At 38.2% G+C, this 27,940-nt stretch overlaps 2 protein-coding genes across 4 annotated transcripts; both read right to left on the bottom strand.

Annotated features, from left to right (window-relative positions):
* Positions 1–333: 333 nt before the first annotated feature.
* LOC309486474 (otoraplin-like) lies at positions 334–3,759 on the bottom strand. Of its 3 annotated transcripts, none has more exons than XR_014201553.1 (5): positions 3,497–3,759; positions 2,066–2,205; positions 1,872–1,982; positions 1,666–1,780; positions 334–1,204 (listed from the first exon to the last, which is right to left on the bottom strand). XR_014201553.1 is itself a non-coding variant. In XM_082153797.1 (4 exons), exons 1-4 carry the CDS (start codon positions 3,720–3,722, stop codon positions 1,757–1,759), a joined length of 501 nt encoding a protein of 166 aa, XP_082009923.1. In that variant the 5' UTR covers positions 3,723–3,759; the 3' UTR covers positions 334–1,756. The 3 variants fall into 3 exon arrangements, 1 of the variants encoding a protein (XP_082009923.1); XR_014201554.1 differs by having other exon boundaries at positions 334–1,208; XM_082153797.1 differs by having other exon boundaries at positions 334–1,780.
* Positions 3,760–10,179: 6,420 nt separating this feature from the next.
* Positions 10,180–27,597, bottom strand: LOC309486919 (uncharacterized protein). Its single transcript, XM_082154389.1, has 22 exons — positions 26,571–27,597; positions 25,904–26,036; positions 25,646–25,808; positions 22,580–22,772; positions 21,243–21,317; positions 20,908–20,979; positions 20,750–20,815; positions 20,590–20,655; positions 18,567–18,641; positions 18,232–18,303; positions 18,074–18,139; positions 17,914–17,979; positions 15,890–15,964; positions 15,555–15,626; positions 15,397–15,462; positions 15,237–15,302; positions 14,052–14,157; positions 13,555–13,625; positions 11,286–13,458; positions 10,989–11,087; positions 10,554–10,598; positions 10,180–10,459 (listed from the first exon to the last, which is right to left on the bottom strand). Exons 2-22 carry the CDS (start codon positions 26,019–26,021, stop codon positions 10,209–10,211), a joined length of 4,056 nt encoding a protein of 1,351 aa, XP_082010515.1. The 5' UTR covers positions 26,022–26,036; positions 26,571–27,597; the 3' UTR covers positions 10,180–10,208.
* Positions 27,598–27,940: the final 343 nt, after the last annotated feature.

Raw genomic sequence — 27,940 nt, forward strand, 5'->3', positions numbered from 1 at the left:
GTTACAGGTGCTGAAGCAAAAAGTGTTACAACTATCCAATAAACACTGAAATATTGCAGTGTTTATTATAAATTATTTATCTGTGTTTGTAAATTAATGTTCCTGGTAATCTTGAATTAGAATAAATTCCTCTTGCAGCATCTCTTCTCTTCTCTGATGATGTGGGCGGGGCAACCTGTCACTCACATGAGATCAGCCAATTGCAAACCACAACCATCCAACCATCCAATCAATTCCCCACAGACACAATCAAGCCCCGCCCACATTTGTTCTTGTTCCTGAAGCGTTTCACTCGGATATATGACACAATAGAGAAGAAAAGACCAGCACAACTTCACATTCATGCCAAGTTTATTAAGTGGAATTTTAACAATTATGTTACTCAAAGGTTGTGTACATAGTCATACATAATACTATAGAAAAACCTTATAGGTGCAACTTTTAAATTCTACATGAGTTGCTGCCTATTCCAGGCAATGCCATTTAGTCACATCCTTCATTTAATAATCTGCTCAAAATAATCAAATACTTTCTGATTATAAAAAAAAAATAAAAAAATAATAATAATAATAAAGAACAACACTGAAACAACCAGAATATCTATTGATGTCCTCGTCACTTTAATTTCACCAGCAAATCCTATCTTGAAGTACGACCAAGGGTCAATTCAAATCTGTAAATTTGCATAATGTTATGTAATGCTTAACCCAGTTTAAGGGCTGGGAATTATGACGATATATAATAATGATATAAATAATCATCCAGATTTAGATCTACCTACATTGTATTTATAGTGTTGTCTAGCAGATAATGCATTCACAGGCTTTGTTTAATGTTAACCTATTCTATTACACCCAATAATCAAAATAATGAACTTTTAAAATAGCATCATATGACCCCTTTAAAGGGCCATGGGCATTTTTGTAAAGAATATCATTTTTTCTTATGCCAAGCTCTAAAATATTTTACTGTGTAGAAATAAAGTACAAATATTTTTAAATATCCTTCTCTTTAATCCTTATCATGAACAACTGGAAAAGTCATGCAAATCCATTGGTTATAAAGAGTGAGTTCAGTTCACTGAAGAACATTATTTCCGGAAGACAGTACATGCTCCTCTGCCGCCATCTACTGGTTACAGTGGTAATTCATGTCTTTTTTATTTTTTAAACAAAAGTGTTTTCTATCAAATGTTGGAGAAACGTTCGGTTTTACAAATGGAGACAATCTCAGATGGATGAACAAATAATTTATTTTGCTCATCTCGTTAAAAATAACGGTAACACTGTATTTTACAGTGTCCTTGTTACATATGTTACATGTAATTACCGTAGTAATAACAGTAAATTATGCATAATTACATGAAATTAACCCTCAACCAAATCCTAATCCTACCGTTACCCTATAGTAGTTAATTATTATTACTCAGTACGTAAATATATAATTACACTCTAACAATGACACCTTAAAATAAAAGTGTAACCAAAATAACATTTGAATTGCTGGAAAAATGTTGCGTGTGAATGTTAATTACAGGCACTGTGTATTTTATTCCAATGTTCTCATTCACTTCAGGTCTTTATTGCAATCAATAAAACTGGTTTATTGGGAAATCTATAATTATTACACTTTATATAAAGTATAAGTGGCTATAGGTTCAAATAAGTTTTGGATACAACACTAACTAGAGCTGGAGGGCCTTGAAATGTTGTTGTGGATATTAATAGGGGTAAAAGATTGAGAACCGCTGCTGTCTTTAAGCACAGAAGAAGTCCATGTCCTACAGAGAGAGAGAATATAATGCATTAGCAGAATAAAAAGTATAATTTGAACTTTATTTTTTCAAGGTCAGTGGATTAGATCATACTTACAGTCGTTGGGATCTCAACAGTTTTCTTCTGAAAAACGTGTGTCTCATTGATATAGTTACTGGGGAAATATCCCATGACACCCATCTGGTCTACATAGCGCTCCCCGTAAACCTGCAAACGCAAACCTGCGTGATTTACTGGTCTCAGATCAGCTGAGATACATGTGAAGTGGAGAATGAGTGTTTGAGACGCACACTTCCAGACCAGAAGACTCCAGCTCCCTCCACAGGCTTGAGTTTGGAGAACACATAGATCTTCTGGCCTCTCCTCAGGTTTATGAATCTGCAGTCTGACGCCACGTAGTCTTCAAGAGCTTGAGCCTCTGAAATCACATCTGAGGCAGAAACATGCAACGTTTATTTAAAGGGGTGGTGTAATGTGCTTTTCACAAGATTTAAAATAAGTCTCTGATGTCCCCAGAGTGTGTGTGTGAAGTTTTAGCTCAAAATACCCCACAGATATTTTTATATAGCATGTTAAAGTTGTTCGTTTTTGAGGGTGAGTAAAAACGCACCGTTTTTGTGTCTATCCCTTTAAATGCAAATGAGCTGCTGCTCCTGGCACAGGGGGCGGAGCTACAACAGCTTGTGTCCTTTTACCTCACACACACACACTAAACACATACACACTGAACATTTCAAAAACGTTTAGCCTTTTGTTCAAACCGGAGTCAGACAATGATGGAGAGACTCAAGAAGAAGTGACAACATGTAGAGCAACAGGACATTTCTGAATGGTTAGTTGATGAATTTATGAAGCTTATGTGGAGTTATCTTCTAGTCATTGATTAGCATATTCTGTCTATAATCTATAAATCGTGTTCTGGGGGGCGGGGTTTATGTAAATATCCGATTGTTAAGTCTGACCTCACGCGTGACGTTTAGCCTTTTCCGGGTCCAAGCGCTCCTCTCGTCCAGAAATAACAACGGTGGAACCTGTACATTTATTTACGATCACGTCCTTCTTAGTGAGGCACCCTTGGCGGTCAAAAAGGGTTTAAATTCCTTTAACACCAACAGAGTGGTTAGTGTAGCTCATCACTCAGGTGGAATAATTAAGGGTAGAGTCCAGGCATCAATGAAAAAGAAGATTTACGAGGTTGAAGTGAGTTAGCTCGGGACACGGGACACAGCACTGCGGCATTGTAAAAACACTCAATAATAACCAAAACACTAGCGAAAGCGGTAGGTAGGTAGAGAGGACCTGGACTTTGGACCCGGAAAGAGTATTATCGGAGAGTGGTTACGTCACGACTTAACAACCGAATTAGGGTTTGTGATGTCACTAACCCGGGAGGAATGTGGTGTAGTCTCTACCAGCCGTTTGTTGTAGTCCTTAAAAAGCGATTTCTGTAAAAGCAAATATCTCCCTTTGCTTTGAACTTTGAGTGTTGTAACTTTGCAGATGTTGTTTATGCTCAAACAGCAACATTACACACTAACTAAAGTTAGAGAAGTCAAATCATAATCAACCACCCCTTTAACTAATGTTGACACAGATTAACAAATACAGTGACAAATGTATTGCTCATGGTTAGTTCATGCTAATGTTAACAAATGAACCTTGTTGTAAAGTGTTATCCACATTTCTTCTCCGTATGAATGTTTTGACCGGTGTAAACTCACATGAACAGTGTTTGTCTGCACAGATCTTCAGGTCTGCCAGTTTCTCCACGAGAGCAGTGTGTGTGTGTGTCGTGATACACCCGAGTCCCACACACACGAAGAGGAACGTCAGGCCGTGGTGTTTGTCCATCTTCAGATCCTCAGATTCTCTCTTTCCACACACACATTCCTCAGTGTTTAGCAGAACTGAGAGACTCCGCCAATCAGAGAGAGTCCACACACACATTCCTGCCGCTGGGAAAACCTGCTTCCCGAGTCACACACACCAGACAAACACTGCAGTCACACACACCAGAGTCACACACACCAGAGTCACACACACCAGAGTCACACACACACACACACACACACCAGACAAACACTGCAGTCACACACACCAGAGTCACACACACACACACACACACACACACACACACACACACACACACACACACACACACACACACACACACACACACACACACACACACACCAGACAAACACTGCAGTCACACACACCAGAGTCACACACACCAGAGTCACACACACACACACACACACACACACACACACACAGAGTCACAGACACCAGAGTCACACACACACACACACACACACACACACACACACACACACACACACACACACACACACACACACACACACAGAGTCACAGACACCAGAGTCACACACACACACACACACACACACACACACACACAGAGTCACAGACACCAGAGTCACACACACACACACACACACACACACACACACACACACACACACACACACACACACACACACACACACACACACACACACACAGAGTCACAGACACCAGAGTCACACACACACACACACACACACACACACACACACACACACACACACACACACATACTTGTTTTTGTGGTATAGAAGGACACTGATGCCCAAACAAGTTTGGTGGTGGTATATGGGGACACCCCTTTCCCAAAGCCCTACAGTGATGATAAAACTATCAAAAATTTTGTTTTAACCTGCAGATCTCAAATCTGACTTCAAATGTTCTATACACACAACAGAACAGAAAATATGACCATATGATATTTTGGTGGTATACAAGGACATTCCCGCCCATCCTAAAATGTTCCCGCCTATGACAAAATTGTGATTTTTGGGGCCCGACCTGATTATGAGGACACTCTTTTTACAATACACTAAATATGTCATTTCAGTGGATTACAGGGACAAATGTGTTTTACTGGTACATGCCCACACACACACACAAACCTGACAACACAGTGTATTACCAAGACTAAGGTGATTAAAGAGGACTGGATCTTAAACACAATACACAACTGCACAATCCAACATTACAGGGACCGGTGTGATTAATGGTACATGAACACACACAACACACAAACCTGACAACACGGTGTATTACCAAGACTAAGGTGATTAAAGAGTACAGGATCTTACACAAATACACAATACACAAAATAACTTAACAACATTACAGGGACCAAAGTGTTTAAAAAGTACTTTAATTACAACTTAACAATGAGTTTTCCCAGATTGGAATCATTCAAAACGTTTCCAAAAAACAGACAAAACTGCCCGTTTTGAAACAGGAACATTTTAACAATGTTATTAAACAGGCATTGTAATGTATAAGCTTAACTTACTGAACATGCAATGGATGCTATCACATGATCAACTTTTATGAGGGACTCTAACCAAAAGAAATAACAATTCTGTCAGCATTTCCTCACCCTCATGTTGTTTCAAACATGTATGACTTTCTATCTTCAGTGGAACACAAAAGGAGATGTTTAGCAGAATGTTAGGGCCAACCTCAGCTTCAGCAGGAATAGAGTTACAGTACACTCGTGTCTATCTCTATTCGCTCAGAAGGTGTTAATACAGTACACTCGTGTCTATCTCTATTCGCTCAGAAGGTGTTAATACAGTACACTCGTGTCTATCTCTATTCGCTCAGAAGGTGTTAATACAGTACACTCGTGTCTATCTCTATTCGCTCAGGTGTTGATACAGTACACTCGTGTCTATCTCTATTCGCTCAGAAGGTGTTAATACAGTACACTCGTGTCTATCTCTATTCGCTCAGAAGGTGTTTATACAGTACACTCGTGTCTATCTCTATTCGCTCAGGTGTTGATACAGTACACTCGTGTCTATCTCTATTCGCTCAGGTGTTTTTACAGTACACTCGTGTCTATCTCTATTCGCTCAGAAGGTGTTAATACAGTACACTCGTGTCTATCTCTATTCGCTCAGAAGGTGTTTATACAGTACACTCGTGTCTATCTCTATTCGCTCAGGTGTTAATACAGTACACTCGTGTCTATCTCTATTCGCTCAGAAGGTGTTTATACAGTACACTCGTGTCTATCTCTATTCGCTCAGGTGTTGATACAGTACACTCGTGTCTATCTCTATTCGCTCAGGTGTTGATACAGTACACTCGTGTCTATCTCTATTCGCTCAGAAGGTGTTGATACAGTACACTCGTGTCTATCTCTATTCGCTCAGGTGTTGATACAGTACACTCGTGTCTATCTCTATTCGCTCAGAAGGTGTTAATACAGTACACTCGTGTCTATCTCTATTCGCTCAGGTGTTGATACAGTACACTCGTGTCTATCTCTATTCGCTCAGAAGGTGTTTATACAGTACACTCGTGTCTATCTCTATTCGCTCAGGTGTTGATACAGTACACTCGTGTCTATCTCTATTCGCTCAGGTGTTGATACAGTACACTCGTGTCTATCTCTATTCGCTCAGAAGGTGTTGATACAGTACACTCGTGTCTATCTCTATTCGCTCAGAAGGTGTTAATACAGTACACTCGTGTCTATCTCTATTCGCTCAGAAGGTGTTTATACAGTACACTCGTGTCTATCTCTATTCGCTCAGAAGGTGTTGATACAGTACACTCGTGTCTATCTCTATTCGCTCAGAAGGTGTTTATACAGTACACTCGTGTCTATCTCTATTCGCTCAGGTGTTGATACAGTACACTCGTGTCTATCTCTATTCGCTCAGGTGTTGATACAGTACACTCGTGTCTATCTCTATTCGCTCAGGTGTTGATACAGTACACTCGTGTCTATCTCTATTCGCTCAGAAGGTGTTGATACAGTACACTCGTGTCTATCTCTATTCGCTCAGGTGTTGATACAGTACACTCGTGTCTATCTCTATTCGCTCAGGTGTTGATACAGTACACTCGTGTCTATCTCTATTCGCTCAGAAGGTGTTGATACAGTACACTCGTGTCTATCTCTATTCGCTCAGAAGGTGTTGATACAGTACACTCGTGTCTATCTCTATTCGCTCAGAAGGTGTTGATACAGTACACTCGTGTCTATCTCTATTCGCTCAGAAGGTGTTGATACAGTACACTCGTGTCTATCTCTATTCGCTCAGAAGGTGTTGATACAGTACACTCGTGTCTATCTCTATTCGCTCAGAAGGTGTTTATACAGTACACTCGTGTCTATCTCTATTCGCTCAGGTGTTGATACAGTACACTCGTGTCTATCTCTATTCGCTCAGAAGGTGTTTATACAGTACACTCGTGTCTATCTCTATTCGCTCAGGTGTTAATACAGTACACTCGTGTCTATCTCTATTCGCTCAGAAGGTGTTGATACAGTACACTCGTGTCTATCTCTATTCGCTCAGGTGTTGATACAGTACACTCGTGTCTATCTCTATTCGCTCAGGTGTTGATACAGTACACTCGTGTCTATCTCTATTCGCTCAGAAGGTGTTGATACAGTACACTCGTGTCTATCTCTATTCGCTCAGGTGTTGATACAGTACACTCGTGTCTATCTCTATTCGCTCAGGTGTTGATACAGTACACTCGTGTCTATCTCTATTCGCTCAGTTGTTGATACAGTACACTCGTGTCTATCTCTATTCGCTCAGGTGTTGATACAGTACACTCGTGTCTATCTCTATTCGCTCAGAAGGTGTTAATACAGTACACTCGTGTCTATCTCTATTCGCTCAGGTGTTGATACAGTACACTCGTGTCTATCTCTATTCGCTCAGAAGGTGTTTATACAGTACACTCGTGTCTATCTCTATTCGCTCAGGTGTTGATACAGTACACTCGTGTCTATCTCTATTCGCTCAGGTGTTGATACAGTACACTCGTGTCTATCTCTATTCGCTCAGAAGGTGTTAATACAGTACACTCGTGTCTATCTCTATTCGCTCAGAAGGTGTTGATACAGTACACTCGTGTCTATCTCTATTCGCTCAGGTGTTGATACAGTACACTCGTGTCTATCTCTATTCGCTCAGGTGTTTATACAGTACACTCGTGTCTATCTCTATTCGCTCAGGTGTTGATACAGTACACTCGTGTCTATCTCTATTCGCTCAGGTGTTGATACAGTACACTCGTGTCTATCTCTATTCGCTCAGGTGTTAATACAGTACACTCGTGTCTATCTCTATTCGCTCAGGTGTTAATACAGTACACTCGTGTCTATCTCTATTCGCTCAGGTGTTGATACAGTACACTCGTGTCTATCTCTATTCGCTCAGAAGGTGTTGATACAGTACACTCGTGTCTATCTCTATTCGCTCAGGTGTTGATACAGTACACTCGTGTCTATCTCTATTCGCTCAGAAGGTGTTAATACAGTACACTCGTGTCTATCTCTATTCGCTCAGAAGGTGTTGATACAGTACACTCGTGTCTATCTCTATTCGCTCAGAAGGTGTTGATACAGTACACTCGTGTCTATCTCTATTCGCTCAGAAGGTGTTGATACAGTACACTCGTGTCTATCTCTATTCGCTCAGGTGTTGATACAGTACACTCGTGTCTATCTCTATTCGCTCAGAAGGTGTTGATACAGTACACTCGTGTCTATCTCTATTCGCTCAGAAGGTGTTAATACAGTACACTCGTGTCTATCTCTATTCGCTCAGAAGGTGTTGATACAGTACACTCGTGTCTATCTCTATTCGCTCAGAAGGTGTTGATACAGTACACTCGTGTCTATCTCTATTCGCTCAGAAGGTGTTAATACAGTACACTCGTGTCTATCTCTATTCGCTCAGGTGTTGATACAGTACACTCGTGTCTATCTCTATTCGCTCAGAAGGTGTTGATACAGTACACTCGTGTCTATCTCTATTCGCTCAGAAGGTGTTAATACAGTACACTCGTGTCTATCTCTATTCGCTCAGAAGGTGTTGATACAGTACACTCGTGTCTATCTCTATTCGCTCAGGTGTTTATACAGTACACTCGTGTCTATCTCTATTCGCTCAGGTGTTTATACAGTACACTCGTGTCTATCTCTATTCGCTCAGGTGTTGATACAGTACACTCGTGTCTATCTCTATTCGCTCAGAAGGTGTTTATACAGTACACTCGTGTCTATCTCTATTCGCTCAGAAGGTGTTTATACAGTACACTCGTGTCTATCTCTATTCGCTCAGAAGGTGTTGATACAGTACACTCGTGTCTATCTCTATTCGCTCAGGTGTTTATACAGTACACTCGTGTCTATCTCTATTCGCTCAGGTGTTTTTACAGTACACTCGTGTCTATCTCTATTCGCTCAGAAGGTGTTTTTACAGTACACTCGTGTCTATCTCTATTCGCTCAGAAAGTGTTTATACAGTACACTCGTGTCTATCTCTATTCGCTCAGAAGGTGTTTTTACAGTACACTCGTGTCTATCTCTATTCGCTCAGAAGGTGTTTTTACAGTACACTCGTGTCTATCTCTATTCGCTCAGAAGGTGTTAATACAGTACACTCGTGTCTATCTCTATTCGCTCAGAAGGTGTTAATACAGTACACTCGTGTCTATCTCTATTCGCTCAGAAGGTGTTGATACAGTACACTCGTGTCTATCTCTATTCGCTCAGAAGGTGTTGATACAGTACACTCGTGTCTATCTCTATTCGCTCAGAAGGTGTTAATACAGTACACTCGTGTCTATCTCTATTCGCTCAGGTGTTTATACAGTACACTCGTGTCTATCTCTATTCGCTCAGGTGTTTATACAGTACACTCGTGTCTATCTCTATTCGCTCAGGTGTTGATACAGTACACTCGTGTCTATCTCTATTCGCTCAGGTGTTTATACAGTACACTCGTGTCTATCTCTATTCGCTCAGAAGGTGTTTATACAGTACACTCGTGTCTATCTCTATTCGCTCAGAAGGTGTTTATACAGTACACTCGTGTCTATCTCTATTCGCTCAGGTGTTTATACAGTACACTCGTGTCTATCTCTATTCGCTCAGAAGGTGTTAATACAGTACACTCGTGTCTATCTCTATTCGCTCAGAAGGTGTTTATACAGTACACTCGTGTCTATCTCTATTCGCTCAGAAGGTGTTGATACAGTACACTCGTGTCTATCTCTATTCGCTCAGAAAGTGTTTATACAGTACACTCGTGTCTATCTCTATTCGCTCAGAAGGTGTTTTTACAGTACACTCGTGTCTAACTATTCCCGCTGAAGCTGAGGTTGGCCCTAACATTCTGCTAAACATCTCCTTTTGTGTTCCACTGAAGATAGAAAGTCATACATGTTTGAAACAACATGAAGGTGAGGAAATGCTGACAGAATTGCCTCTTTTTGACAACTACTGCTGCCATAAGTTTCTTAATGCAGAATGAAAATAACAAAAACAACAAAAGTAATAATCAAAATAGAACAACATCAAATAAGACACATGATCTAACTTTACTTGCTTTGTGCTTTCCTTTTTAAAGTAATTCCACGGTTTCTGACAAAATCTCTGATGTTCTGAGCACTGCGCCTAGCCAAAACTGGATCTTCTGCTGTCTTACACTGCTGGCATTCTGTCAGTGTGGCCAGTTTCCCTTTCATTATATGTGCCTTAAAATGTTTCATTACAGCGCTAACTTCTGCATCCGACCAGCACACTTTTTGTCCTCTCCGTGGGTTTTCAATTTCTGCCTCACTCTCATTTTCTGTACAGAATAATTAATACGTTAGTAAGCTCTAACTATAAGAGAGCTCATGTACTTACAATGATGGTCGTGTTCTAATTTAAACTTCAGGTACCTTGCAAAACTTCAGTGGTCTCCTCAATGGGCATCTTATGAACATCTGCAAGAAATTAGTAATATACTGATCAGGAAACTCAGATGTAACTTAAACTTACAGAACTCAATGTTAACTGGTTATAAACCTGATACCTTAATGACATTTCAAACAACATAATCAAAATAATACTTCAGAGATTAAATATTTTCAGCCTGTTAAACAGCTGCTTTTTAAAACTTGTGTTCATCTGTTATTTATCAGTTTTTGGCGAACATGAAAATGATCAACTTATTGGCTGATCCCTAATTTCAATAATATTCTGTTAGAAAAGTTGCACTATATGCACAGTATACAGTATAATTGTATCTATGCATTTTATTTATGCCAATAATCTAATGAAAATTATGGGTTAAAATAATAATAAACAAACATGTTCATAAACTTGACACATACCAACATCACTGGAGACACCTGCAGCTCCAGCAGGAGCATCATCCTCAGACTCGCTCTCATTAAGATCACTGGCATCAGAATCCGTCATACTGATCTCATCTTGAAGTGAAATTTAGAACATGAGAAACATCTACACGTTTAACCTGTACTCAAAAGTAATTTGTGAAAAATGACAATTAGACTACACCCTACAGTGTACTCAATGGATGCATGGTACATCACATAACTCAGAGTTTCCTTAAATCTCCCTATGAGTGTAAAAGATCCACTGTACTGCCTACACTAGGATGGACATACCTTCAATCTCAATGTCATCAAGCGATTTGCCTTGAATATTAGGAAGACAGCCCTTTTCCATGGCTAGAAGTAACTTGGATATTTTAGCCAGCTGAGTAGTGGCTTCAGGCAGCCTGTAATAGTTGCGATGGACGCGGATATCATGTCCTAAGAAATCTGCGACCTGATCCAATTCGTTGTTTTTCAGGTTTAGGATTTGGGAGAGAGTAGCAACATGTTTGCGCAGATGAGTTGATCTTAGAAACTCTGGATTTTGAGCTCCACATTCACTTGCATATACCCTAAGAGAGTCTGGGCCTCTGTAGTGACTCTGGCAGTTGGGTCTGGCAAACAAGAATTCATTAGTGTCCAGCACTCCACATTCACTTCTCTTGCTGACCAGCAGTGTCAGGGCATCAACCATATCAGGTGAGAGAAGAACCGCAACCTTTCTTCCCCTTTTCCCCCTGATCTCAACTCGACTAAAATGGCTGCAGAGTTTCTGTTCAAACTTACTCAGGCCCATGGCAACATCATCATGGAGAGAAGTGCTGTCCCTTTCTTTGAAGCCTTTGAGTGGCATTTTAGAGACCTCTCCTGCACGTCTACGATTGAAAACTATTATTTTGGTGAGCGTTGCTTTGGCTAGTTCTGCGTAGCTTTGAGGTGACCCAGTCTCTTTTAGTTTCAGAAATGCCGTATGCGCAGTCTTTTCCAGGAACTGATGAAGGCACTGTACGTCCTGAGTGAAGGGCAGTGTTGATGGCTTGTTAAATTTTGCCTCATTCAATGTGACTAAAGCACTGTGCGAGATCATCTCGGACCACTTTGAGGAGTAGAGCTTTTTAAAGGTCTCTGTCGACGCGATCAGTTCCTTGTCCTCGGACATCAGTGCTCTGCAGTGAATGATTTCACAAATCTTATTCAAAGAATGCCCCAATTTCAGTGCAAGGCTTGGACATTGGTAGGAGTGACTCTCGTCGTCATAACCAGACACCCTCTGGACCGCTCCAATGAGTCTGTGAAAATTGGCAGGTTTCACAGCTTCTTCAAGACTGTATATAGAAAACTCTCTACGCAAAGTCAACAACAATCTTCCAATTTCTCTGAGTTTTTGACGAATGTACTCAAATTTGGTGGGGTCATGTCCATGTTTGTTAAAGAAAGACTGTGCAAGCTGAAGAATACTCAGGTCATTTTTGACGACAGCAGAAATGTCATCCTGCTTCATGACACTTAAAAGTTTCCAAACTCCTTGAGATATCTGCTGACTGATTGAAGACTCTGCCATAGTTGCCAGACCCAAAACCCTGGTTCTCCCTTGGTTTTCACTGTCAGACGCTGGTTTTGAGGAACATCTTTTCAAATGACGCCATAGATCTCTCCGTACAAACATCCCTTTGCAGTACATGCAATGCACAAAATGCTTTGAATCACATTCTTTTTTTGGTGCCCGTTTTATTTTAAGGGCCCCCTCTCCACACTGTAAAACGTCTGTGTTATGCTGATAGTTGCCCTTATTCCTGAGTTTTTGCAGCATTGCTTTACGTTCTTTCGAGTGCACAGGGAGTGACAAAGCCTCCCCAACTTCAACATCAGACATATGAGTTTTCAAATGGCGCGCTAACTTGGACTGAGGTTTCCCGCAGATGTAACAATAGTTCTTACTATTTGCTGAACAGGAAATATTTGCTGATTGCTCACACTGATCTGCTTCAGCCATACTGCTTTCTCTCCCTTCCTCTCTCAATGTTGCTGCCCTTTTTGCATTCAAAAGCTTCTCAGTACTGTCCTCTCTGTTGTGTGATCGGGGTGATAACATAACATCGGTTGACCCGCGTACCTCTGAATCTTGCTTTCTGGGAAGGTGGCATTCACCAGACCTGTCCGATTCACTGTCTATCTCAACATCAGTCAACTGCTCCTCATGACAAAACAAGCCAGACTCTTCAAACACACATGCTGCTCCCCTGGCCTTTAAGATTGGTTTCTCTTTGTCCTCAGATAAATTAAGAGAGGTTTCATCAGATCTCCGAGGTTCACTAAACTTAGAGGATGCAGCTCCCTGTATATCTGAGAGGAGTTCAACTTGATCATATCTTGCTGGTCTTGTTGTCAGTTCAACTGAACTGTCTGACTCAGACTCTGGTATGTATTCTTCATCTGACTGCTCGTCTTCCTCTGAACTTACGTCCTATTGTCAATATATTTATGATTAATTTACAGCAATAATAGAAAGTTTAATTCATAAAACTGAGGAGCAAACAAATAGAATCAAACATTCTCTTACCAGTGATGACTGTTTTCTAGTCCATTCATGAAACTTTGAATAACAGGACTTGTGCCAAAAACTGGAGCACACTATGAGAGAAATCATGTATCAGGACATGTTCAGCTGTTTACATTTGTATTGCTTTTAGGTATAGAATCTCATGTTAAATTGCTATTACCGCCTTATTCTTATTAATGGTTTTTAGTGGTGTAATAGATCACAAAACTCAAGGTTTGGATCATATATACGGTTTTAGGTAATGGATAGGATAATTTTTCAGATCAGCAAAAATTAAATAAAAAATAAAATGAGTAGTGTGTGCAAATGTAACTTTGCTTTCCATGCATTACTTGAAGCATATTTTTTTAAGTACTTCTATACCACAACAAAAACTACTAGCCTAACCAATAATCTGATAATCACCTGCAACAGTTATTCAATTTTGATCTTAAATCTTAAATGAATGATACTAAAATGAATTAAGATATGTCATGCTGCAAAATAGACATACTAACATTTACATCTCAGGCCAATCCACTTTAGTGCCGCAACAGGTCCCACACATTCAGCACATCTGTCCATGCTTGATATTGCTGAAGTGACCACGTCATGCTTACAGATCTGTGAAGAAAAAATGTGAATGTGAAATCATAAAAGAAAAGGAATATTCTAAAACATACATGTAAAACTACATTATGAGCTACATTATTGCAATCATTAAAGAACATTTACATCACAGAGCTTAATAAATGGTATTGGTTGATATGCTGTAACACAAATCCTTATTTAGACATTGTCTAATATTACTGAAAAGAGTTTATAAAAAAAGCAGTTTTTTTACAAATAAATACTAAAGTATTTATTTAAAGTATACAGATGTACACTGAGGTGAAAGTACTAAGTATACAGTACTTTCTACACAGATGTACTAAGGGCTTACTGTACTATACCTGTATTTTAGTAATGCTTTCAGGTATTATACAGTAGGGCTGATTTGAGGGAAGCATATTTAATATTTTTATTAACAGTAAATGTGCTGTAGGTTGTAAGTTCTCAAATAGTTGTCTTTTCAGACAACATAACCTCAAGCTGCACAGCATTGTTTTGCTCATCGTTTTAGAGCTCATCGTTTTAGAGCATCTTAATATCCCATAATACTGTGCAAACACATCTTTAATCATGCACCCTGGAAGAAGTTTTGTACATTTTAAAGTTAAATTCATCAATCTGGTCCATCTCCTCCGGTCCACAAGAATGTAGGATATAATGCAAATGTGAAAATAGAGTGTAACTGGTGCCCGTTTCATTCCCTAATGCAGATTAAACTTAAGGCACGTGCACAAATCGAGTTCACTTCCATGTCTCAGTTCACAGGGAATGAATGCAAACACCGGAACTCAAGCTGATCACGCAAGCAAAGTGTGCTCTTCACTTTGAAACAGGGAGTGCAATAGACTATTTACTTAATTAAATTTCAGTCTTTCACGATTTGATATGGGCACTAAGCCATATGGTGCTTTTGACTTTAGTTCATTTGACAGATTCTTTGCCCAAGCAATGGCACAGAACACAATGTCAAATGCATTTTGGTTCTTTCGGTTCAAACTGAGGCAGGACAGATTAGACTGTGGAGGGCCAGCAGAGTAAAGGCAATTAATGGGAAACACTGTGTAAATAATTTAACTAAAACAAGTAAATACCTCCTTGACTCCTTCAGTAGGTCCACAAAAGCTCTGCTCCTCATTTAACTCTTTGACAGGTGGCATCTGAAAACATAATGAAAAAAAGAAGGCTAATGTGGAGAAGATGCACTACAACAAACTATTATTTTCTAAAATGATGCAATGCTCTTTTTATTACCATCTCAACATCCTTCTCAACACAGTCTTGACCTTCCAATGATATTCTGTCCTTCTCAGGAGTCACCTGGAAGTAAAGAAAAGGAAAAAAAGATACTAATCACTCTACTACAGACGTGATTCAGAGATTATCCAAGTAAAGCAGCATCACAGACATACCTGTTCCAGTCCTTCAGTGGATGCACAGACCCTTGATTCCATTAACCCTGATTGATCACTGACAACTGTCAACTGAAAACATGAAATAAAAACAAGCTCACATTATGAATGAGGTACTCAAGCAAAATATGGCTAATGATGCCAGAACAAATTCAGATAGGATGGCACATTTTCAACCACTCGGTAATAATTATAGTGGGCAAAGTAATTCATATGTTACAGCAGTGACTTGCACATTTAAAAGAGGGTGAAATATTAACGTGGAAATCGTGCATTTAGTTCAAACTGAATATATGGCCATAACCATTTGATTTACAGAAAGAAAAAAACAATACCTTCTGTACGTCTATGGCTTCTGACTGGAAATGAGTGTTCACTTTAAGAGGGTGGGGTTCAACCTCACTGAGAGTCTACAAAACATCAAATTAGACATTTGAAACACTGGTCTAAATACGTTAACAGCCTACGTCTCAAAAACATCTTTGCTACATTTGCTCATTCTTAGAGTTGGGAATAAAAAAAAAACACAATTCCAATTCTAAAATGGGATACTTGAGGTCAGGAATTGTATACTAGTTATAAAATTGAAAATAAATTTCCAATGTTCATGGCTTTTTATATGCATAATATTATGTGTGTGTGTTCATTATAGTAGGTCAGGTTGTGTGTAGCTTTACACCTGTTTTATGAGGACACCGTTTTATGAGGTCATCATACGAACATGTTCTTGATGTTTGACTTTGACTGAGTGTGTTGTGTAAGTTTGACAGAACCCTGGTCTATGAGGACACCGTTTTATGAGGTCATCATACGAACATGTTCTTGATGTTTGACTTTGACTGAGTGTGTTGTGTAAGTTTGACAGAATCCTGGTCTATGAGGACACTAGTTTTACTGGGACACTGGTAACTAGATACATTTTGACGGCACCCTGAGTTAAAGTGTGTGTGTGTAGAGAGTGATACGAGACACCGCGCCTGTGCTAGATGTACAGTGAGTGATCAGGACTCACTTTTTGCACACACAATCATAATTCAGTGACTGATAACAGTGGCAAACAATGTTTCTGAGAAACACTAAAATCTGTTCTTTTCTTCAAGGAATAACTAAATTATTAAATTAACTTCTTGGATACCTTTGGAGTTTCTGTATCTTGTTTGGGTCTCAACTGATTCTTTTCAGTTGTCATCTGAAATAAGTTTTTTTAAAAACACATAAGAAACAAAATATTTGACAAATAATTACCATTGCAGAATTGCTTATTGAAAGTCTATTTTAACCAAGGAGGCTACTTTTTTACCTACTTCTTTTATGATTAAATTTAATCTAACATGTACAATTATGAGTTTTTAATACTGGCATGCGCTGTATATAAAATAAATATTTATATATAATGTAAATAAATATGTAAATAAATATGTAAATATATGTAATTATATTCACGATTTGATATAGAGCTGGTAAGTCCCGCCCATCTGTAAAACCCCCACTGGACCTCTAGGTTGAAAAATAGTCAATGCAAGTGAATGTGAGAAAATAATTATTTTCTGGTCCCGTTTGAACTGTGCCATGAATTTGAACATATAATGTCTGTGAATTTTATATAATTTTTCATGTTACGAGTTTGACAGTATATTGTATGATTCTTTGGCTAGCAGTTGTGGAAAAGACATAACGAGAAAGACTACATGTCGCCTATGTGACGTCACCCCATAACACATTTTCCCTCCACTTGTCAAATCACGGTGCTAATGCTGCGATAATCTATGGAGACAGATCGAGATGCCTGTGTGTTTTGTACCCAAATGTCACCATTCAAACCAAATGGGCTGTTCTTTCTTCAGATTCCCATCTGATGTAAAAAAAAAAAAGCAGCGAAGAGTTGTAGTCCACAAAGTGCTCTCACAAAAAGTCTAACCGTATCAAACTTCTACCCGCTAAATTGTAGCATTCTACACACAAAAAATTATATTACAAATTTACAGACAACATATGTTCACATTCATGGCAAAATTCAAACGGGACCAGAAAATAATTATTTTCTCACATTCACTTGCATTGACGATTTTTCAACCTAGAGGTCCCGTGGGGTTAGCGGAAGGGGCGGGACTTACCAGCTCTATGGGCACTAAGCCATATCGTGCTATTGACTTTGTGTTCTGTGCCATTGCTTGGGCAAAGAATCTGACAAATGAACTAATGTCAAATACATTTTATGTTATTATGAGAAGTGTACAAATATTTTTTGGTTCTTTCGGTTCAAACTGAGGCAGGACAGATTAGACTGTGGAGGGCCAGCAGAGTAAAGGCAATTAATGGGAAACACTGTGTAAATAATTTAACTAAAACAAGTAAATACCTCCTTGACTCCTTCAGTAGGTCCACAAAAGCTCTGCTCCTCATTTAACTCTTTGACAGGTGGCATCTGAAAACATAATGAAAAAAAGAAGGCTAATGTGGAGAAGATGCACTACAACAAACTATTATTTTCTAAAATGATGCAATGCTCTTTTTATTACCATCTCAACATCCTTCTCAACACAGTCTTGACCTTCCAATGATATTCTGTCCTTCTCAGGAGTCACCTGGAAGTAAAGAAAAGGAAAAAAAGATACTAATCACTCTACTACAGACGTGATTCAGAGATTATCCAAGTAAAGCAGCATCACAGACATACCTGTTCCAGTCCTTCAGTGGATGCACAGACCCTTGATTCCATTAACCCTGATTGATCACTGACAACTGTCAACTGAAAACATGAAATAAAAACAAGCTCACATTATGAATGAGGTACTCAAGCAAAATATGGCTAATGATGCCAGAACAAATTCAGATATGATGGCACATTTTCAACCACTCTGTAATAATTATAGTGGGCAAAGTAATTCATATGTTACAGCAGTGACTTGCACATTTAAAAGAGGGTGAAATATTAACGTGGAAATCATGCATTTAGTTCAAACTGAATATATGGCCATAACCATTTGATTTACAGAAAGAAAAAAACAATACCTTCTGTACGTCTATGGCTTCTGACTGGAAATGAGTGTTCACTTTAAGAGGGTGGGGTTCAACCTCACTGAGAGTCTACAAAACATCAAATTAGACATTTGAAACACTGGTCTAAATACGTTAACAGCCTACGTCTCAAAAACATCTTTGCTACATTTGCTCATTCTTAGAGTTGGGAATAAAAAAAAACCAATTCCAATTCTAAAATGGGATACTTGAGGTCAGGAATTGTATACTAGTTATAAAATTGAAAATAAATTTCCAATGTTCATGGCTTTTTATATGCATAATATTATGTGTGTGTGTTCATTATAGTAGGTCAGGTTGTGTGTAGCTTTACACCTGTTTTATGAGGACACCGTTTTATGAGGTCATCATACGAACATGTTCTTGATGTTTGACTTTGACTGAGTGTGTTGTGTAAGTTTGACAGAACCCTGGTCTATGAGGACACCGTTTTATGAGGTCATCATACGAACATGTTCTTGATGTTTGACTTTGACTGAGTGTGTTGTGTAAGTTTGACAGAATCCTGGTCTATGAGGACACTAGTTTTACTGGGACACTGGTAACTAGATACATTTTGACGGCACCCTGAGTTAAAGTGTGTGTGTGTAGAGAGTGATACGAGACACCGCGCCTGTGCTAGATGTACAGTGAGTGATCAGGACTCACTTTTTGCACACACAATCATAATTCAGTGACTGATAACAGTGGCAAACAATGTTTCTGAGAAACACTAAAATCTGTTCTTTTCTTCAAGGAATAACTAAATTATTAAATTAACTTCTTGGATACCTTTGGAGTTTCTGTATCTTGTTTGGGTCTCAACTGATTCTTTTCAGTTGTCATCTGAAATAAGCTTTTTTAAAAACACATAAGAAACAAAATATTTGACAAATAATTACCATTGCAGAATTGCTTATTGAAAGTCTATTTTAACCAAGGAGGCTACTTTTTTACCTACTTCTTTTATGATTAAATTTAATCTAACATGTACAATTATGAGTTTTTAATACTGGCATGCGCTGTATATAAAATAAATATTTATATATAATGTAAATAAATATGTAAATAAATATGTAAATATATGTAATTATATTCACGATTTGATATAGAGCTGGTAAGTCCCGCCCATCTGTAAAACCCCCACTGGACCTCTAGGTTGAAAAATAGTCAATGCAAGTGAATGTGAGAAAATAATTATTTTCTGGTCCCGTTTGAACTGTGCCATGAATTTGAACATATAATGTCTGTGAATTTTATATAATTTTTCATGTTACGAGTTTGACAGTATATTGTATGATTCTTTGGCTAGCAGTTGTGGAAAAGACATAACGAGAAAGACTACATGTCGCCTATGTGACGTCACCCCATAACACATTTTCCCTCCACTTGTCAAATCACGGTGCTAATGCTGCGATAATCTATGGAGACAGATCGAGATGCCTGTGTGTTTTGTACCCAAATGTCACCATTCAAACCAAATGGGCTGTTCTTTCTTCAGATTCCCATCTGATGTAAAAAAAAAAGAAGCAGTGAAGAGTTGTAGTCCACAAAGTGCTCTCACAAAAAGTCTAACCGTATCAAACTTCTACCCGCTAAATTGTAGCATTCTACACACAAAAAATTATATTAAAAATTTACAGACAACATATGTTCACATTCATGGCAAAATTCAAACGGGACCAGAAAATAATTATTTTCTCACATTCACTTGCATTGACGATTTTTCAACCTAGAGGTCCCATGGGGTTAGCGGAAGGGGCGGGACTTACCAGCTCTATGGGCACTAAGCCATATCGTGCTATTGACTTTGTGTTCTGTGCCATTGCTTGGGCAAAGAATCTGACAAATGAACTAATGTCAAATACATTTTATGTTATTATGAGAAGTGTACAAATATTTTTTGGTTCTTTCGGTTCAAACTGAGGCAGGACAGATTAGACTGTGGAGGGCCAGCAGAGTAAAGGCAATTAATGGGAAACACTGTGTAAATAATTTAACTAAAACAAGTAAATACCTCCTTGACTCCTTCAGTAGGTCCACAAAAGCTCTGCTCCTCATTTAACTCTTTGACAGGTGGCATCTGAAAACATAATGAAAAAAAGAAGGCTAATGTGGAGAAGATGCACTACAACAAACTATTATTTTCTAAAATGATGCAATGCTCTTTTTATTACCATCTCAACATCCTTCTCAACACAGTCTTGACCTTCCAATGATATTCTGTCCTTCTCAGGAGTCACCTGGAAGTAAAGAAAAGGAAAAAAAGATACTAATCACTCTACTACAGACGTGATTCAGAGATTATCCAAGTAAAGCAGCATCACAGACATACCTGTTCCAGTCCTTCAGTGGATGCACAGACCCTTGATTCCATTAACCCTGATTGATCACTGACAACTGTCAACTGAAAACATGAAATAAAAACAAGCTCACATTATGAATGAGGTACTCAAGCAAAATATGGCTAATGATGCCAGAACAAATTCAGATATGATGGCACATTTTCAACCACTCTGTAATAATTATAGTGGGCAAAGTAATTCATATGTTACAGCAGTGACTTGCACATTTAAAAGAGGGTGAAATATTAACGTGGAAATCGTGCATTTAGTTCAAACTGAATATATGGCCATAACCATTTGATTTACAGAAAGAAAAAAACAATACCTTCTGTACGTCTATGGCTTCTGACTGGAAATGAGTGTTCACTTTAAGAGGGTGGGGTTCAACCTCACTGAGAGTCTACAAAACATCAAATTAGACATTTGAAACACTGGTCTAAATACGTTAACAGCCTACGTCTCAAAAACATCTTTGCTACATTTGCTCATTCTTAGAGTTGGGAATAAAAAAAAAAACACAATTCCAATTCTAAAATGGGATACTTGAGGTCAGGAATTGTATACTAGTTATAAAATTGAAAATTAATTTCCAATGTTCATGGCTTTTTATATGCATAATATTATGTGTGTGTGTTCATTATAGTAGGTCAGGTTGTGTGTAGCTTTACACCTGTTTTATGAGGACACCGTTTTATGAGGTCATCATACGAACATGTTCTTGATGTTTGACTTTGACTGAGTGTGTTGTGTAAGTTTGACAGAACCCTGGTCTACGAGGACACCGTTTTATGAGGTCATCATACGAACATGTTCTTGATGTTTGACTTTGACTGAGTGTGTTGTGTAAGTTTGACAGAACCCTGGTCTATGAGGACACCGTTTTATGAGGTCATCATACGAACATGTTCTTGATGTTTGACTTTGACTGAGTGTGTTGTGTAAGTTTGACAGAACCCTGGTCTATGAGGACACCGTTTTAATATGGTCATCATACGAACATGTTCTTGATGTTTGACTTTGACTGAGTGTGTTGTGTAAGTTTGACAGAACCCTGGTCTATGAGGACACTAGTTTTACTGGGACACTGGTAACTAGATACATTTTGACGGCACCCTGAGTTAAAGTGTGTGTGTGTAGAGAGTGATACGAGACACCGCGCCTGTGCTAGATGTACAGTGAGTGATCAGGACTCACTTTTTGCACACACAATCATAATTCAGTGACTGATAACAGTGGCAAACAATGTTTCTGAGAAACACTAAAATCTGTTCTTTTCTTCAAGGAATAACTAAATTATTAAATTAACTTCTTGGATACTGTATCTTGTTTGGGTCTCAACTGAGTTGCTTTATCTTGTTTGGGTCTCAACTGATTCTTTTCAGCTGTTATCTGAAATAAGTTTTAAAAAACACATAAGAAACAAAATATTTGACAAATAATTACCATTGCAGAATTACTTATTGAAAGTCTATTTTAACTGAGGAGGCTACTTTTTTACCTAATTCTATTATGATTAACTCTAATCTAATCTAAACAGGTCAGGTGTAAAGCTACACACAAACTGACATACTGTAATATAAAAATCCATTACATTTGACTTAATATTTTGAACCTTTGAAATAATCCAATAAATAAAAGTTCTTGTTGTAAAGGTTTACATACCGTGCATCGCCATGGCCACTCAGAATCACCGTAATTATATGTGATCTCTTCACCAGCACATATGCTTCTTGTAGCAAATAAGCATAGGTGAGGTTTTCCATCCACACGGATCGTCTTCATCTTGCTGTTTGGGTTAATATGGTCATCATTGACAAGTCTACCAAGAGAAGCGTCATCTCGGGCAGCATCAACACTAAACAAATGAGAGTTCAACTATCAATAATGGAGTTTTATTCCTGTTAAAATGTTTTTGACATTAAAAACAGATTATCAGTACTGAAAGCCTAGGAACATCAAATATTATATTATTTGTTCAATCATTTAATGCTCATTACCGAGCTTTGATAATGCATAACTGATATTTAAAAAAAAATATACCAAAATGTGCACTAAATTAGGGCTGCACAATTAATCGAATTTCTAATCGTGATTACGATTACGGATGCCACTGTATATATCGCTTCACTAAATAAAGTGCAAAATAAACAAGCATGCAACGTCGTTACGTTTTAAATTAGAAAAAAAACGATTCAGTCTTGTCCAGATTCAGTATCTGCTGTCAGATGAGATGTTTTCAGGCTATATGTCAGTGTCATTATTCTCGTTATTTTCATAACTTGTTACGAAAAAAAAAATCTCTTACCTCAGAAAAACTACATTTCATGTCCTGTCATCATTATACTGTGGTCGTAGCGTGCACTCTTTAATTGCACGCGCAAATGCGCCGGTGTGCGCTGTATCACTTCACTAAAGCGCAAAAGAAATACGACCATGCAACGTCGTAAATTATTAAGTAACTTAAAGTAAAATACCAATAAATCACGTTATTGGTACGTCATGTGTTTTGCATGCAGGTATGATTAATTCTATTTATCAGGAGCAGCTTCCATGTTTCTTTAACAGTTCTTGTTAAGTATTGTGTATCAGCATGGTAGCCTGTTGTTTCCATAACCCCAAAATGCCACTTACTGGTTATTTTGTATATTATATGACTGTGGTGGCTCACACCAAGATTGTATTAACAAAAAACTAGTTTGGGACTGCTATTTAATAGCTTAACCTCGTAGGCCTACTGTTTATTTATCAGTATTAGTCATATTCTTACAATTTATTTGTATGTTAAGTAAAGGGGGACAGTACTTGTGTGTGTCAATCATTTTTGTGTAAACAAATGTATTATAATAGGCCTATATAATTCCTAAAAAGGTGGGTCGCAGCTTGATGACAATGGGAAAATGTGGGTCCCATGGCCAAACTACTCAAAACATCATTCAATGTAAATTGTGATAATCGTAATTAATAAATCGCAATTACAATTTCAAGGGAATAATCAACAATTATGATTTTTGTCATAATCGTGCAGCCCTACACTAAATTATGCATTAATTAATCATTGACATGTTCACTTGCACATTTTGAATATAATTATAAATATACACTACTGCGCAAAAGTCTTAGGCATGTTATTATTACCCAAAACAAAAAATTGTTCGGTAACACTTTACTTGAAGGGGTGTGCATAAGACTGACATGACACCGTCATAATCATGACATGACACATGTCATGAATATGAAGGAGGTTTTGTGCATGTTTGACAAATGTCATTAAGTGTCATTCACTCAGTTATGACATTTTTTATGCAAATATGACATTGTGTGAGATGTCTTTGTTATGGCAACTTGACATTACTAAAACAACACAACCTGTCATAAATATGTCATAAACATGACATAGCAGATTAATTATCAAACTTAAGAAACCACTTAGCTTTATGGGTTAACATTTCATTAAACTGTCATGTGGTTGGTTTTGACATTGGCTGTCATGAAGCCATTATAACATTTTAATGACAAATTAAATTTGTACCACTGTAGTTGAGGTCAAGAAAAACATTCATGACACAGTTATAATGGCCTCATGACAGCCAATGTCAAAACCAATCACCTGACAGTTTAATGTAATGTTAACCCATAAAGCTAAGTGGTTTCTTAAGTTTGATAGTTAATCTGCTGTGTCATGGTTATGACATATTTATGACAATTTATGTTGTCTTGGTAATGTCAAGTTGTCATGACAATGACACTGACAGGTTATGATGTATTGGTTTATGTCAAGTTGTCATAACAAAGACATCTCAAACATATTTGCATTAAAAATGTCATAATTCAGCGAATGACACTTGTCATAAACATGCATAAAATCTCCTTCATATTTAGGACATCTGCCATGTCATGATTATGAAGGTGTCATGTCAGTCTTATGCACACCCCTTCAAGTAAAGTGTTACCAATTGTTCCAAGCCAGTTATTTAAATAAATTTTGCTGTAGTGTGTCAGTAGGAAATATCAGTTTACATTTACACAGATTTATTTTGCCATTAACTGTAATAATCCAGTGAGATTTCTGTATCACAACAAGTCTGACAACAGCCGGTCTGATCTGATCTCACCATCATTGAGTCTGTCTGTGATTACATGAAGAAACAGAAAAAACTGAGACAAACTAAATCCAGAAGAACCGCAGCAATGTCTCCAAGATGCTTGAAGAAACCTTCCTGCAAAGCTACCGTATTATGAAAAGTTTTAGGCACATGTGCAAAAGGGCTGTAAAGTCAGGATGCTTTCAAAAATAATGTCAAGAATATATTTTATTTATCAAAACTAAATCAAATCAATATTTGGTGTGATCACACTGTGTGTTTAAAACGGCTTTTGTCTAGGTACATTTGCAAAGTTTTTCAGTTAAATTTACAGGAAGGTTTCTTAAAGCATCTTAGAGATGTTGCCGCAGTTTCTTCATGTAGCCTAACCCCAGACAGACTCGATGATGGTGAGATCAGATCTCCGTGTGGAGCACCGGCTGTTGTCAGACTCCATGTGCATATACAAATCTCACTGGATTATAAAAATTAATGGCACAATTAATGTGTGGAAATGTAAAATTATATTTCCTAATGACACATTGCAGCAAAATATAAAAGTAACTGGCTTAAAACCTTTTTACAGGGTGAAAATAAAGTGTCCAACACTTCGGCACAGTACTGTACATTCAATACATGTACATACCAGAGGAGTTTTCCATCGTAACGAAATTCAAACAAGAATACTTTGAGGGCGTCATGATATACTCTTTGCCTCCGCTCACATTCTTCTTTGCTTATGAGGTCTCCTCTGTATTCCAGCAGGAAATCTCCCTTATCAAACTCAGTGCAACTGAACACACCTCTCCCTACACAACAACAGAGAAAAGTCAAATCCTCACTGTAAATGGCATATAATGTATCTGACACAGCTTTATGAAACAAACTCACTTATTTAACTCACCTTTAGAATCATTGATAAATCTGCCATCAAGCCCTTCTTTGTCTTTTTTAAGAAGGGAAAACTGTATGGCCTCCTCCAGAGGCTTGGGCTTTCTCCTTCGCCGTTTCACTTCAGCCATTATCTGAAGTGTCGGCTGTCACAGAAAAAGACACTCAATAATTCTAAATATTGCATTTCATTTGACAAATTATTAAGCAAGTTTGTTTTCTGTAAACATTAAGACTGACAGTTCTATTGGTACAGAGTATATGTTATTACATTCAAGAGTAATAAGAGGGCATCTTGAACAATATATTTAATACCCAGCAGAACTGCAGTTATATTTAACAGCAAAATGTCAGGATACTGTACTGGGTGGTATTAATATAATAGAATATATATCCATTCCCCTCCCCTTCAACAGACGTCATGACAATGCATTATTAGGATGGATAGACTATTTTATGTGTTCAAAAAGTTGCAGTTACAATTCTATTTAAATCGAAAACAAGTTCAAACTGACAACATCGCTGATTCTCTGCTGACAATCACTATGCTAGCGCCGTTAGCATGCTAGCGCCGTTCCATCAGCTGCTTTCTGACTGTAAAATGAGCAGCGAAGATCTTGCAAGACATGCACAAACAAGCCAGACTGACCCACAAGCGATTAAACAGCAATATAACTTACCTTTCCAGTAACAGTTGCTTCAAACAGGTGCAATGGTTCAAAGGTCTTCACACGTGGTGTTTCTATCCGATCCAAACTGGAAATTAAAGTGACGCATCACTAACGTTACACCTCTGATTAACACGTTGATTATAATATAAACTTAAAAAAATCTAAATACGTATTTAAATTAGCATCTATGATGTACGCCTATGAGTAAACTGTGTGTTTATACTTATAATTATAAGCTAATGAGATAATAGTCTGTACTTGTTATATGCTTTCAAGATATTTTGATACTTTATTATATTATATTTAAGGAATGCGTTTCATTGCATGATCACTATGCATCACATATTTAATTCACAACCGATAAATTATTGAGAATTATAATAATTACTTGGTATTTTGTATTAACTCACGTGTATGCAGTATGGTATGCAGTCAAGCAGCGTTGATTGAAGCTCCGCCCACTGGCGCCATCTTGTCTTCACGATTTCCCGCCTACCGGTACATATCTGACCAATCACTAAAGCCAATTGAAGCTCCGCCCACTGGCGCCATTTTGTTTTCGTGATTTCCCGCCTACCGGTACCGATCTGTCCAATCACAGGCCCCAAAGCATACACTTGTGTAAAAAATGCAAATTTTTGATGACGCGGGTGCAATACCAAGACCTGGCTCCGCGAGCGCACTCTCGAAATCAGGGATACACTGTGTATGGTAAAATTTCAGGGTTTTGTGGTATGTAAGGACATGGCGCCAAACTTTGAGAGGGAGCTTCTGGAACGTAGTAAATGACATCTACGCTGTCGGATTTATGAGGACATGGCCTCTGTCCTCATAAACCCAAATGTCCCCATAGTGCTGGTGCGTATTCAGGTCAAAAGTCCTCGTAAACCACAAAAACAAACACACACACACACACACACACACACACACACACACACACACACACACAGAGTCACAGACACCAGAGTCACACACACACACACACACACACACACACACACACACACACACACACACACACACACACACACACACACACAGAGTCACAGACACCAGAGTCACACACACACACACACACACACCAGATAAACACTGACTCTCATCACTGTTTCATTATCATCAGCAGGGTTATACTATAGTGGAGCACTTTATAATAACTTCTCATTATTATTATAACTCTCACTTCTCTACAGTCAAACCACTATTCAGACTCCTTCAACATTTCTCACATTATCAGTTTATTCGCTATAGTTTAGAAAATGGTAATAAAATATGAGCAGAACTCATCAATCAGCTGATATTTGACTGGTTTTGTCCAGCCTTCTGTTAGACTGTCTCACACATGAATTATGTTTTATAAATGTTACTGGTAGTCTCTG

Source organism: Leuciscus leuciscus (genome assembly GCF_965113295.1).
Source record: "Leuciscus leuciscus genome assembly, chromosome: 22".
Taxonomy (NCBI): domain Eukaryota; kingdom Metazoa; phylum Chordata; class Actinopteri; order Cypriniformes; family Leuciscidae; genus Leuciscus; species Leuciscus leuciscus.